Genomic DNA, 14301 nt, shown 5'->3' with positions numbered 1-14301 from the left:
GGCACCTTTAGTTAGCAGTAACCTCTGGTTTGTACTGGCTAATCCTTTTCTTCTTTTCATGTCTTCTTATTTTATATCCGATTTTTGTGAGACTTTCCCATTTCTTCACTTTCTTTTTTCTTGTATCCAGAACAAATTTTTGAACAGTTTTGATTTTCCAAAAAGTCTAAGAAAATCCAGATATTTCAAGATTAAAATGACCAGTTCATCTGGTTATATTTTTCTTTTTTTTTTCTACAAAGAAATTCAATCAACAATTTGGTCTCTGATGAGCAATGAGATAAGAAAATTGACGTTTACTTCTGAACTGATCAGTTTCGCACTGAGTTTTTGTTAATAAGTATAACTGCCGCTATTTTTTCGTCATAAAATTAGAGATTCAGAAATGCAAAAAATACCGAGCCATTTTTTAAAGGAAGTGAAGATGCTACGGTGGAGGTATTTTATAAAACAAAACTCCTATCACCATTTTTTCTGGAAAAAGTTTTTGCATTGCTTAAATGAGTTTATTCGGCATTTAATATTTTATAAAAAAAACATAACGAAAAGAGCAAAGAAGTTAGGAAATTAGAGAAATTCCGGACTGCAAAAAAAAGATCTACTACAATAGGAAAACATAGACTGAGGTTTAATTAAAATAGTTTCCTAGATCTATTGGTTGGTTCCTAAAAAAATACTGCAAGAATGAAATATACGGTCTTGTTTCTCTCAACAAATTTTTTTTTCTTCATTTTTTTTTCTCTCAACAAATTTTTTCTTTCTTCATTTTTTTTTCTCTCAACAAATTCCCAACAAATTAATTAACAGCAAAAATCGATGTCACATGTTATTTTTGGCAATTTTTTGTGACAATGACACAAAAAGGTAGTTGGAGACGAAACGGTTAAGCTGAAGGTTCGAGTAACTGGACGAGTTCAAAGAAATGAGTAAGTGAAATGATTTATAGATAGAATGATGATTTGTTAGCTTTAAGAATACGCATAACAGGAAAAATATGCTTGAAATGGAATGTAAAATGAACTGCAGATTGCTGAAAATATTACTGAAAGTGTTGATAAAGGTAAATCATGATCAAAATTTGTGCAAGCACAGCAGTGTACTTGTTAACTTCAGAAATAGAATTACTTGGATAGAGGACCCACTATCTCCCCACTTGCTCTTCCTACATAAGAACTACTCTCGTTCGATACCCCACCCCTAGAACCTGTCTCCCTGTGCACTCTCCCCTTCATTGTTTTACCCACTCACTGCCTTTGGTAGCGTTTTCATTATCACCTATGTTGCACTATTATAATCCGCCGTTGATATAATCGATCATCCCCCTGATAACAATATCGACTATCGTCATCAATGAGATCGAAACAAAGTGGAGTAACTTTAAAAAAATCAAATGCACAATGTTATCATCTAGATTAATGTATTTCTTTTATCACCATTATTATACGAGATGGAAATCGCACACTAAACCAAACAACCTTCAAGCAAACAATTTTGTTCTGAAATTGTTATTTTACATTTGGAAGAAAATAGAATATTAAGTCTTTCAATCTACTGAAACGAAGCTAAGCCTTCCTCACACATCATTGTGAATTCCTTAGCTTTTACTATCTCTTTTATATAGCAAATTATGCTTGCAAGAAATAAATAATCTATAAGTATACAAACGTCTTACAAACGGAAATGAAATTCTTTTAAATACAAGTAAACAGAAATACGAACTTTTCAAGTAGTTGAAATAATCATTATATCCTATACGTCATTAACACAGCAGAGATGTGTTAATCTACACGTGAGGAAACAATACCGGATATCATTACTAACATTCCACATGCTCAAAACTCTTTTCTGGAGCTGTCGGCTCACGAAATATTGATCAAAGCCTTTAATTGTAAGGTATATAAAAGGATATATTTCAAAACTTTGTCTAATCTGCGATATTCTCATATGTATCATCCATGAGGAGAATGATTATATGGAAATTTTCAATTTCACAGAGAAAGTCGAAGGTATCGAAAGTAATAATATTACTTGTTTGTGGGAAACTTATGGTCGTCTTTTTTTATCAGACTTTCCTATGTCAAATGCATTTGGGAGTATGAAATTAAAATTTATGACTGAGCTTTGGTTGATGCGTTGAGCACTGACAATAGTGGGTGGAGATGTTGAGTAAAAAGTTTGCGAGTGAGAACATGCATTGATAACGGCATTTGATTGAAATGGTTCGATTAAAATTTTAAACAAAGTGAAGTATGTCAATGGTGAAGGAAAATAGAAAGTACGACAGCCATTTATGGATTGGTCAATGAGTAATCTCAATAAAGCATTATATGTCAAAATATCAAACTACTCTTTATATTTTAATTAGAAAGTGAGTTTTTCATCGTGTGGCAAATACAGCATCTGTAGATAGATTTTGAAAATGTTTGAAGGAAATTTTACCATAATCAAAAATTTTTAACAGCCAGGAGCAAGAACGTGCTTATTCATCAAAGCCAGGTTGTCAGGATTGCCTGGTCATTTCGGCATATTTCATATGATAGTAGCAACGCAAGCTTACGGAGAACACACTTTTACAGCAATCTTTAGATCGATTAATTAGTCAAGTTGCTGCCTGTACCGTATTAGTAGTTGTTGATAAGCATTAACAAATAGAATTACTTGGAATTTGTAGAACATTTGCTTATCTGAGACATTTTTCAACTATTACCATATCTACATAGCATCTTCACGACCAAATCTGATTTTATGGCAACTGATTGAATGAATATTTCTTCCGGTGGGTCATTGTGCAGGACGAGAATGATTTCGAAGTCGATTTTATGTTTCATTGTGAGGTTAGAAAAGGTGTAGCTTCCAATTACCTATTTCGGGAACAATAAATCTATGTCTTATTCTTTTATTTGCGACAATAATTGCCCTAATTTTCACCTACTTTCATACTTTTATGATAACACATGTAATCTTTTACTTTATTTATCATCGTTTATTTACAATGACTTTATACCAAAAAACCAAATCAGAATAGCAATAATAAAATACATTCATCATTGCTACTCTGGTTTGTTTTAAATAATTATTTCAGTTTAAAATGGACATGAAAAACAATAATGAATTTGGGCTAAATTTCAAACATTAATAACAATTCCATGATATATTTTCATCCTAGTTATTATTTTTTATGATATGCACCCCTTTCTTAGTCATATAACTTCTGCCAACGTAACTACTGATAGTTGTCATGCTTTAGTGCAAATTTTGTTCATTTCAGAGAGGAAAATGAAGCAATCTTTAGATAAGATAAATGAAATCATTGAACTTATCCACCACTATCAATGAAAATAATGCAATAGAAAAGTGCTTTTCTTCCTCACCATTATACCTACTTTTGTCAAAAAAAATGATAATTATTTCATATCACAACAAATTTCTTTCAACATTGAGGCCATACTTTTCTCCTATGGTACTGTTAGTTACTTCTTTATTATAAGAATAGCAATAATTTTCTTTTGAATACCAATGTTAAATCTTTGGTTTTTTTCTAGTCAGTAACAGTCACATTTGTTCATATTAAGCACTCCAAAAAAAAGTTTAGCCATATTTGTCAACCTACAAACAATATGATAGATGTTATCATCCTTTGAACTTTCGCCACCATAAAGTACATAATAATTTCCAATGTCATAAAATTAGCAAAAAATATTCCAGACAAGAATTGAACTTGTTACCCGCATCCAGTTGCTTTATAGAATAGCAAAGATTTATAAATTACTTTTACGTATTCAATCTGTTTACATTTCTATTTATAAATTAGTCTGTTTACGAATTCCATAAATTTTTTATAATTTATGATGTGGGCCAATTAAAATAATATTCTACGGAAGCTGTTGTTTGAAAATGAGGACAAAAAATTCATGTTTCGAGAATCTGAAGAAAATGTGAAGGAAGCTTGGAAAGAAATTTCGAAACGATCATTTGCAGATAAATACTGCAATCTGAAAAAATCCAGACAACGGACTCAATTTGTTAAAAAAAATATGAGAAATGATTGAAAACATTCAGAAGATCGTGTCAACTGACATACGTCATCTGTTTTTTTTCTTAACGTACTGTAAAAAAATCTCTATTTTTTCGTTTTCTTGATGACTGTGAATTTCTTATCGTTATACGACAGATGCCATCATGGGTATATCATTCTTTATCATGTTTTCAAATGGACCCTTTTTTTGCTCTCAAAATTTTTTTCAAAGAAAGGCGATGGTTCTTAATTTTGTTCAGACTATTCCGGAATTTCAGGTTTGCTGGAGCACACATGCCAGTAAATTATTTCATTGAGGTTACTTTGAACTCTTTAAACAAATATATATTGTCCGGAAGGCTAATTTGTTGACTTCGTTTGTCAGCAATATAGGTTTATTCGAAATGTGATATTCGTGATTTCATCCGAGATTTTGAGATTATTCGATATTCTTGCATTAGTTACCAACAGCAAAAAAAAAAGAAAGTATAAAGCTTATGTAAATTTGTAAGCAGAGATAAATAAGTTATATAATCCGCAAGCAATATGATCAACTAACAAATTCCTTGTCCTTGCCTTCGATAATAATAGATTGTCGGATTGTTGATAAGTTGCATAATGGTTCAGAAATAAAAGTTCGTCCTTCTTTGAGCTGAGTGTATGTTGAGGGATGGCATATATTCAAGGAAGGAAGAATTATTGTAACTCGTTATTCGATGGTGACGGACAGGTAAACAGCACGTTGTGATCTGCTTGACTGTGAAAAAACTAGTGTGTAAGATTTTTTTCTATATATATATATCTTAGAATGAACCTAAAATTCGGGAAGGAGCTTTATAAGTTCCACCGGAGTTATTATGCAGGTATGGTGCCCCTTGGCATGATCCGTTATGCAGCCACGGTACTGAGATGTCTTTGTGATATTTCCTCCATTATTAACTTATATGCTCCTCATTGCCTTCACTTTATTTGCAAGATTTCATCATCCTGTCTGGTAGATATCGCAGGGATTTTATTTGAACGTAGCCTTAATTTCGGTAATCCGACATATATTGTCTAAAGCAACTACACCTGTATGACAAAGAGCAGAAAATTCATTAAGTGAACCAATACAGGTAATGCCAACTTAGCACACAAAGGAGATTCAGCGAAAATTGAATCTGACAACTTCAAAGTATGGAAATGATCAAGGTTAATATTTGGTCTCACATCTGATATCAATTCCAGAAAGATGAAAAACTTTTTCAAAAATAATGTTGGATTATTTTGAAGAAAAAGTACACGGACATTCAGTCGAAATGAGCTTAGAAATGTTTGTTAGGAAGAATCGAATAACATTGAAAAATAATCAATACAGAAATAAAAAATAAATACCACCTCGAAAATTTTCGTTCTATTATATTTCTGAAATTGGAGCATGTTCTAAATAAATTTTGATTCTTACGCATTCCACTCCAGTACTGACTTCTCAATACGACAACTGTTTTTTTTTCTTTTTTTTTATTAAAACTGCCTATTATATTAAAATTTTTATTATTATTATTATTATTATTTTACTATTACTTTTTTATTAAAAACCAAAAAGTTCCTTTAAAAAATTTAAACGTATTTAAGTGATTTATGATTTTTCACAAATCAACCAGTCGATTGCATTACTTGTAATAAGTGATATTTAAAAACTGAGGATTTAAAAATTAGCCAAGGCTGGGCAATAAACTCCCATACATCTTAAAAATCTTAACGGTGTCTTTTTAAAGTGCAGAAGCAATTTCAGCTTTTCTCATGCTTTCAACGACCGAAATCAAGAAGTGAAGTATGAAATCACCCATACAAATATGGTTTTAGTGCTTTCGAAGTTCTGTAATTCCTATGATGGTGCCGACATCTTGCATAAAAATAAACGAATTTATTTCGAACATTGCTGAGTCAGGAAATTTAGCAACGATTTGAAAATTAACTCAAAAATTACTGAAGATCTGGACAGCTCACATCTTCCCCAAATAATACCACATCTTATTGACTTCGATGAGCTCAATTAATAATTTCTTTTCACTTATTGAACGATCCATTTTATAAAGTGGCAAAATTTTTATTGTTTTTATTTGGAAGAAAGAGTTCATTCATTAAAAGATAGCAACAAGACGACAGAAATTTACCAATTTTTTTACAAGCTATAATGCCTGATTTTTCCCCTTCAATGAGTATATTTGTTAGCGTACCAGTTCTAGTTGAATAATAATTTGTGAGTAATTAGCCAACTAAACTTCTGCAGAAAATTCGCGAAGGTGAAATTTGAATGATTGTATTAGAATGAAGTGAAACAAATGAAAAAAAATAAAAAAGTGAGGAGGTGAAGAAGGGAAAATTATTTTTGTGAATTGCATAAACTAAAATTAAAAAAAAACGCTAAATGTAATTAATTCATCTACAAAAATTGCTCTGAAAAGTGCATTTTTTTGTACTTCTCGCAAAGGAAATTCCTATAATGAAGGAAATGTGGCGTGTTGGCGTTTGATTTTATTTTGCTTTATTTTTTCTTTGTAAATCCAATTGGCAAACATTTAATTGTTTTTTTTAACCTGCTACCTCTGAATTCGAAGTATTTTCAAACTTTTAAACATTGGATAATTGCAAAGTTGCTTACCATTGATTTTTATTTATGCTCAAAACCTTCCGTCGGAATACATAACAAAATTCAAAGGGAAAATATAAATACAGGAAGTAGAGATGAACAGTAGTTGCACAAATCATAACAATGAGATCTTTAGACTGACAAATGTGCAGAAACTGGTGAAGGTTCATTCACGGATTAATGTTAACCGAATTTGAGTAGGAATGGAAAGTTGAATCGTCGCCACTTAATAAATAGTTGATCTTCATTCGTAGCTCAGTTAATATTTATAGCAATTTCTCAGCAATCGAAGTAAGAAGTTTCCACTTCTTGATTGCAATAACTGTCAATAACAGGAATGAATAATAATGGAATGACGTGAAAAAAAAAAGCATATCCATGTATACAAATTTATAGTTTTAGCAGGAAATGATAATGGTCTTCATTAATTGGAATTTGAAAATTTGTTTTTTTGAAAAACCATTAGAATTCATTGATTTCTTTGAAATTTTTCCGCAATCGACTAGTTTGAATTGCTTAATTCTTTGATTTTATTAAATGTTTTTAAGTTACTTAAACTTTGAATTTTGAAGTAGATATATGTAGCTTATAGTTCCGGTAGTTTAAAGGAACAAATCTAGCATACATATTTTCCAGTCAATATGTATTTTTTCAAAAAACTACAGCAGCAAAAAACTTCAGAAAGGGAGCAAAAAAGTTTTAAAATATTCTAGGATTAAAAAGGGCGCCATAATCTATAACCATCACAAGTTGTTTTTGTCTGCGTTCGATTAGCCGTATGATCATCACTAAAGTTGTTATCACAAAACAGATATGTTTTTCCATGGTAATCTGCTTCCACCTTCTCTTCAAAGTGAGCTTTGATACTTGAAGTATCGGTCATACACCCAATACTAAAAATGGCCATTAAGAGAACAAGTCTTGATGACAAGAAAAGAATATAAAATAGTAGTAGACTATTGCTTTTCCAATATTTAAAAAAATATTATCAAACCTATTATTATGACCTTACAACAATATAATCAAAAATTTCCAAACAAAATTGCTCAAAAGGAAATTACGTTTCTACCGATGAAGTTACTAGCGTGCAAAGCATCAAGAAATGACCAACATAATGAGGTTAATATGAAATATGTAGCTAATATAACCATAAATTAAGGCCTAAACTCGTCGTCAAATATGTTTAAATTTTCATGAATCATTACAAGCTATAATTTCTTGAGAATAAAATATTTCAGTGCACAGGAATGTTTCAATCTCCTCACGGGAAGTGATTTCAAGATATCCAAGAGCTGTTGTCGGTGAGATATTTATGGTGTAGTGAAGTCTCGGATATATGATGAGTGCAAAAGTTTACTTCCTCTAACTTACGCCTATTCTGATGACATTTTGTAGTTACAATCCCATGTTTTATAAATAATGACAAATCACATTTTGTAGTTCTATTTCTTAGTAAATAAAAGTTTTACTTTTTTCCACTTATATAAAAGATTTCGTGTTCATTTTTATTCATATATTAAGAAAAAAAAATTACAAGTACATATATGTAGGGAGAGGGAGAGAGAAGGAGTGGAAGAGAGGAAGAGGGAAAAAGGAGAAGAGGGAGAAAGAAAAGGATAGAGAGAAAGATTTAAGGAGCCGGAGAAATCAAAAATGTTGACAGTTGGTCTAGACAGAGGTTATCTCCAATATACCTAGCACTTTTCAAATTCATGTAAGGAGCGACATTATGTGTGGGACCAATTTACTATAAGTTTGAATTTAACTCACAGGCAAAGTAATAAATGAAAAGGATATTGATCATTTCAAGATTGGGAAGTAAGTTTGTAATCTGATTAAAATGGCTATGAATGACTTCCATACAGGAGATGTTTCAACAGAGTTCATGACCTTCAATCATTAAGATTATATATCCTGACGAAGGACAAGGAGATGGCAAACTTTCATGGTTTCTTAGTTCATCTTGTTAGCCTAGTATCTCTGATGAGCTTTTGATTAGAAAATTTGTTCAAGGTAATTCATGAAGACTCATGCCTCAGTTTTTAATTTCATTCCTGCCCTTACCTACAGCCTACCTCCGTCTTATTCACCTGCTTGTGTAATTCAGTATCTGAAAGGTTGAAGGTTGCACTATCGTCGTTTGCTGATAATTGCTACTTCCAGGATTGTTGTTGCATACGCTGTTCGCATCGACGTAGTCCCAAGGCAACGATGCCGGTATTCCTTGGTACTGCAATGCAGACGATGGACTTAGCGTTTTGTTCGTAACTTTTCAGTTCCATGAAAATTCTTATAAATTTAAGATCAATCTGAACACTTCAAAAATGAAGTCTGCTCCGCTTTTCATTTCCTGTAGTTCAAGGATTTTATTGCATTTCTATTGGACTTTATTTGTTAGAGAGCACGTTCCAGGTTTAACTAGAAAAAAAAGCTTTAGAGATAAATTTCCCGGGAAAGGTAGCATCATGACAGCATAGATCAGAAGCTAGTTTCACGAATTAAGCTATTTAAACTTGATTGCAGGTAATGAGGATTGTTAAAAATTATCGCGATGAAACGATGTTGTCGGTTGTCTTTTAAAAATAAGCTACAAGTTTTGAATAAAGAGCTGGGAAGCAAATCAAAAAATTGTTCTTAAATTTCCATTATGCTTGTCATTGCTGTTTTACGGTTACCTTCATGATCGGTTCATTAAGAAATAATTGTAGACGAGCAGTCAAATGACTTGTGAGACGACTATTGTATTCTCGCATATCAGCTGACCATTTTTCTAGAAGTGTATAATTTTGCATTTCACGCACACAATTCGAGAAACCATCCACAAAATATGGTAACGAAAAGGGTTGTTTTGCTTCTGAAAATAGCTACCATCGTTATTTTAACAAAATATAAGTGTTTGACTCAAATTTCTGAACTCATACTTATCATTTATGCAAATTTATCCGAAAAGTATTCTTAATGGAAACCAAAAAACTCCTATTACAAATATTTTTTCGTCGTCATCTAATTTTGAAGTTTGGTTAAAGTTAAATTTTTTTCAAAATTTCAACTTTGACTTTGCAATTCAAATATGTCGTTTTCTCCCCCACAACAAAAAAAAAAAAAAGAATGAAACTAACTGCTATTGACAGCGATGCGTCTTTTTAGCTGTCTGATATAGTCGACACTCATTTCCAGAATATCTGCTTTCTCCCATTTGGAATAATTTGGAGACTTGAAATGATTGAGAAATTTTTTCTGTCAACCATTTAAGAAAAACTGGCTACAACTTAATATCACTCATTACAACTTATTGCTTTTTCCAACATCTTCCATATCCAGACTCAAATTTTTGCTCTTGCTCATTTCCACTCAATTTTAAATTTTAAGCGAAGGATTTAAAAAAAATCATTTTGGTTGCGCTGCATCATTAAGCAATGGAAATGATTAGAAATACAGTATCAACAGCTATAATGCTAATGCGTAATAAAAGATGCAAAAAGATGGAGTGGCAGAGATGAGTTGGTAAAAATAAATTGAATCTAAGTAAGTAAAAGTAACTGATATTAAAGAAATAACCCCATTTCTATTATCATCCACTAGCATTTGTCTCATCTCAAGAAGGCATTTATTGATTCGTGCTCTTCTTTTTCTTTCCATTAGTGGTTTGTTAGCCTGAAAAGCTTTATAAATATTAGAGAGATCAGTCTAAGCAAAAAACTTTCGGCATTTCAAAGCATGCTACTCATCAAATATTAAATATTAAATTGCGGAATTTATTAAAATTTCAATGCGTTCGATAAAAACAATACTTGAATGACTTCATTTTTAGAAACACAATGTTTTAATTTTGCAATTATTTAAATGAAAACGAAACCCCAATTAAGTTTCCTTGCAAATAAACTTGAGACAAGAAGTCGAAACTTTAAGGAAATACATGGTGTTAAAATTGAAATATTTCACTGTGTTTCAACTTCAGCTCAATCACCTTTTTTGTCAGGACTTTTCCCTGCTCCGAATCAGATTTTTCAGCTTCAGCTCGTAACATTGAATATTGTCTTACTCGTTATTACTTACAAAATTTCGTTATCACTGATAAGATGCACTTTCACTGTAAATCTGATCAGTCGCTGAAAATTACTTAATTTAAATAGCTTACTAATGCAATACAATTTCTTCAACAAAAAAACGATAATCTCAAATTTCGAATTCATTACATTGTGTATCCAAGGTCAATAGACTTCGGACATCCATTTGAAATTTGTTAAATTGTGGGCCTTTAAATCACTTGAAATACAGTTTTTTCTTCTCTTTTTTTTGAATTATATTTGCTATAAAAATACAAAGTTTTTTATTCTGATTCCGAAAAATTTCCGTTTAATCACGAACTGAAACACATACTAAAAACCCCGATTCTCTCGAAAATTTTGGCCATAAGAAGCAATCCTGAAAAAGCTCACTCAACATTTTTGCGTAACAACAATTTCTTACGAAAAAGATTCCACTAACAAGCCAAGATTTATTAGATCAATACTATATCGAGAGCATCCATTGAGGATTCAATTCGGAATAAAATTAAGTAGTGAAAAAAAGTACTTTTTATGGTTTCAGAAAATTGAAATATTGGACTCATTGCATTCTAAATTCCAGAAAGTTTATTCATCAGGTTACAGAGAAATGGATTTGAGTGCCGGCCACTGGGCATAGTTTTTCAAATTTGCGAAGAACTAAAAATTTTGAAAACTTCTGGCTACCTAGTTTTATTAATTTTGAATCGTGAAAAAGTCTGACATAATACTGTGGCTTCATTTATTTTCATCTCTGAGCACATTCTCGAAGAAGAAATACAAAAATGTCCTAGTTTTAATGTTTAGAAAAAAGTGATGGCGAAATTAAAAATGGAACTTTTTGGAGTCATTTTCAAAACGTTTTAGGAGTTATCACTATCTGGAATAAAGCTGCGATGATTCATTTAATGATATGGGACACCGATTTACTGCAAAAAGATTTATCTTTGGTTTGCGTAGATAATGGAAATTAGAATTTTATGCAAGCAAGTCTTAAAATAAAGTGCGAGATAATATAGAAAACTTTAGATTTGACTCCAGAAATTGTGCGAGAAGCAAATATCGTAGAACCCTCATAAAATATGAAGTCTGATAAGCTTTTAAGTGAAATAAATTAAGATATCAATGGAAAAGATTTAACTTCTAGTAACTTGAAGTATTGTTCCACAAGATTAAGTTATTCTTTGGGATATTTGAGAATATGGGAAGCAAAAGGAAGGCGAAGAAGTAAAGCAAAGAGAAGAGTGATTCATACTGTCCAAGAAATGTTTTCAGTTTTTGTTTCATCCTGCACACTTCAAATCTTGAAATATTCATTCAGATTCTTTGTCTAAACTGACCGAAATCCGTATATCTCTTCGTTGCTTTTATGTATTCGCACCAAATGATTAGTTCCCCATAATTTCTGCTAAAAAGAAAAAAAAAGTAGGAGAGATTTTATTTCCATAAAAAATATGAAAAACACGTCCGTACGTGGCAATATAAAAACATGTTTGTAAGTGATAATATAAAAGGCACTTCCATACGTGGTAATGTTAACACCAATTATGCCGATTGTGATGACGGCATCAACAATGACAATGGGGATAACAATGATAGGAATAATAATCTTGGTGATAACAGTGACGTTGTCATCAGTAATAGTAGTTATGATAGCTAAGGTGATTATGATGATAATGATAACAGTGTAAACGTCACCATCAATAAAGTTGTCTGAAATACCATTAATGTAGCATGATTATCATGAATTAAATTAATAGTCATAGCAAGAGACATCTAGAAGGTTTACGGTAGGAGTTGTGTGGCAGTATTGTAAAGAGTTGATGAGTGGCGCCGACGAAATTTTGTGTAATTGACAAGAAGACAGGTGCTAGAAGAAATAGATAGATGTATAGTGATCGGTGACAACGATGGTTAAAGTGAATGATAATTGATGAGGAAAAGTAAGAGAAGGCAGGAGATGAACTGAATTTTGTTAAAGGCCATTTCGAGGATGCGACAACAATCGCCAACATCACCACGTCGTCGATGACGGTGGATCTGGAGATGGGAAGGGAATAAATGGTGGTAGAAGTTCTCCAACGCATTTCATGGGCAACTTAAGGAGTAATGCGATGCTCATTTGCCATAATGAGGATGATTTATAAGGCATTACTGATCAGATGAATCTGATAAATTATTCGCACACCATAGGCACACTTGTTCATTTCACTGCTTTGTCCTCTGTCCCCTCCCCCTTCCACTTCTCTTCCTCTTGCGTCCTTTTTACTTCACTCCATCAGCTTACTCACATTTCATCAAAGTTTCGAAATTTACTGACCACATTAAAATTATTTATTCATTTAGTTACTTTTTTGTTGCAATTCATAACTCCAGAAGCTTAGTGAATAATTTCACTGAACTCATCGATATTGCATGACAGAATAAATTGCTAGCAAGATATGATATCTTCATTTGGCACTCAGAGATAGTCTTAAAATATTCACGTCAAGAGTGATATTTCTCTTGAAAGTGATCTTACACTGTTTCTTAATTATTGCAAATTATACAAATTATATTTATGCATAACTTGTTTATCAATTCACACAGTCGAGTAAAAATTCGTTCTGACTAGGTTCTCGCATTGCTAGAATTATTCCTTCATGATACTAGAAAGTAATGTTATAATTTGATGAGGTCAACTATTTGTCTGTTGCCCTTATTTCAAATCAGCATGGTTTTTATGATTAGCGAAATGAAAAGTGAATGTTTATGCAAAACTGATTGTTAGAGTTAAATTTCAATCTTACATGCAGAGTTAACTTGAAGTGCAAATAAGCATTATTTTTTCACGGCGAAATTTTCCTCATTTCATAGATTTAGAAGTGGTTTGTAGTTACACGAAAAAATAAATTTGAATGATTAGTATATTCTTTCTACTTATTCCATTTATATCACTGTAATTTTAATTCCATGGAGGTGATCAATTACATTATTTATGAATAGATGATAACAATGACACAATGACAAGCAAAGGAAAAAACATATCTTTTGCCCAATATTCATTCTGGTGAAATTTCATCCCCGTATTGATATTAAGACTTTAATCACTATGAATGCTATATATATGAATTTTTTCTGCTGCAACTGTAACAAGTGACATGATGCATGATCTTGGGTATAACACAATCACGTTGTTACCAGTCTACAGTAATCAACTATTCAGTTAATCTTGCTTTACACACATTCGATTTGATGATCTGTATAAATCTTTAATTCACTTAAGATGATGAAGATCCAGTAATTGGTTCTGAAAAATTACAGTAAACCACTTGCATTGTGACACAATCCACTGGAATCTCCAAAACATTTTGTAGGTCCAACACTTTGTTAAATTTGTTTAATTCCCATAGCTATTTGGTGTTATAAATCTAGGTATATATTCTTGCATACTTTTGATTTTAATACGTTTAAAATGATGACCAAACAAACTCAAAGTCGGAGAAAGTTTAAGCTAAAGAGAAATCTCAGAAGTCTTACTTATTTTGAATTTAATTTATTAATTCAGCAAATACTTGAAAAGTCGGTTTGAAACAATCGCTTAGGAAAGTAACAATGAAGTGCTAAAT

General features: G+C 31.7%; 3 protein-coding genes across 3 annotated transcripts; 1 reads left to right on the top strand and 2 right to left on the bottom strand.

The window, feature by feature from the left end:
• Positions 1-7362: 7362 nt before the first annotated feature.
• On the bottom strand, positions 7363-7554 carry LOAG_07670 (hypothetical protein; the record flags this gene model as incomplete). Its single annotated transcript, XM_003143201.1, has 1 exon — positions 7363-7554. The coding sequence occupies one exon, from the start codon at positions 7552-7554 to the stop codon at positions 7363-7365; it is 192 nt and encodes a 63-aa protein (XP_003143249.1).
• Positions 7555-9301: 1747 nt separating this feature from the next.
• LOAG_07668 (hypothetical protein) lies at positions 9302-10674 on the bottom strand (the record flags this gene model as incomplete). Its single annotated transcript, XM_003143200.2, has 4 exons — positions 9302-9501; positions 9767-9860; positions 10206-10301; positions 10615-10674. The coding sequence occupies 4 exons, from the start codon at positions 10672-10674 to the stop codon at positions 9302-9304; spliced, it is 450 nt and encodes a 149-aa protein (XP_003143248.2).
• A 1508-nt stretch (positions 10675-12182) lies between these two features.
• LOAG_07667 (hypothetical protein) lies at positions 12183-12840 on the top strand (the record flags this gene model as incomplete). The annotated part of the gene is made up of 2 exons (XM_003143199.1): positions 12183-12330; positions 12686-12840. The coding sequence occupies 2 exons, from the start codon at positions 12183-12185 to the stop codon at positions 12838-12840; spliced, it is 303 nt and encodes a 100-aa protein (XP_003143247.1).
• Between the last annotated feature and the right edge of the window lie 1461 nt (positions 12841-14301).

Source organism: Loa loa (assembly GCF_000183805.2).
Source record: "Loa loa unplaced genomic scaffold supercont3.48, whole genome shotgun sequence".
Classification (NCBI taxonomy): domain Eukaryota; kingdom Metazoa; phylum Nematoda; class Chromadorea; order Rhabditida; family Onchocercidae; genus Loa; species Loa loa.
The sequence above is the reverse complement of the archived record's forward strand: the minus strand, read 5'-3'. Positions and strand labels throughout refer to the sequence as shown.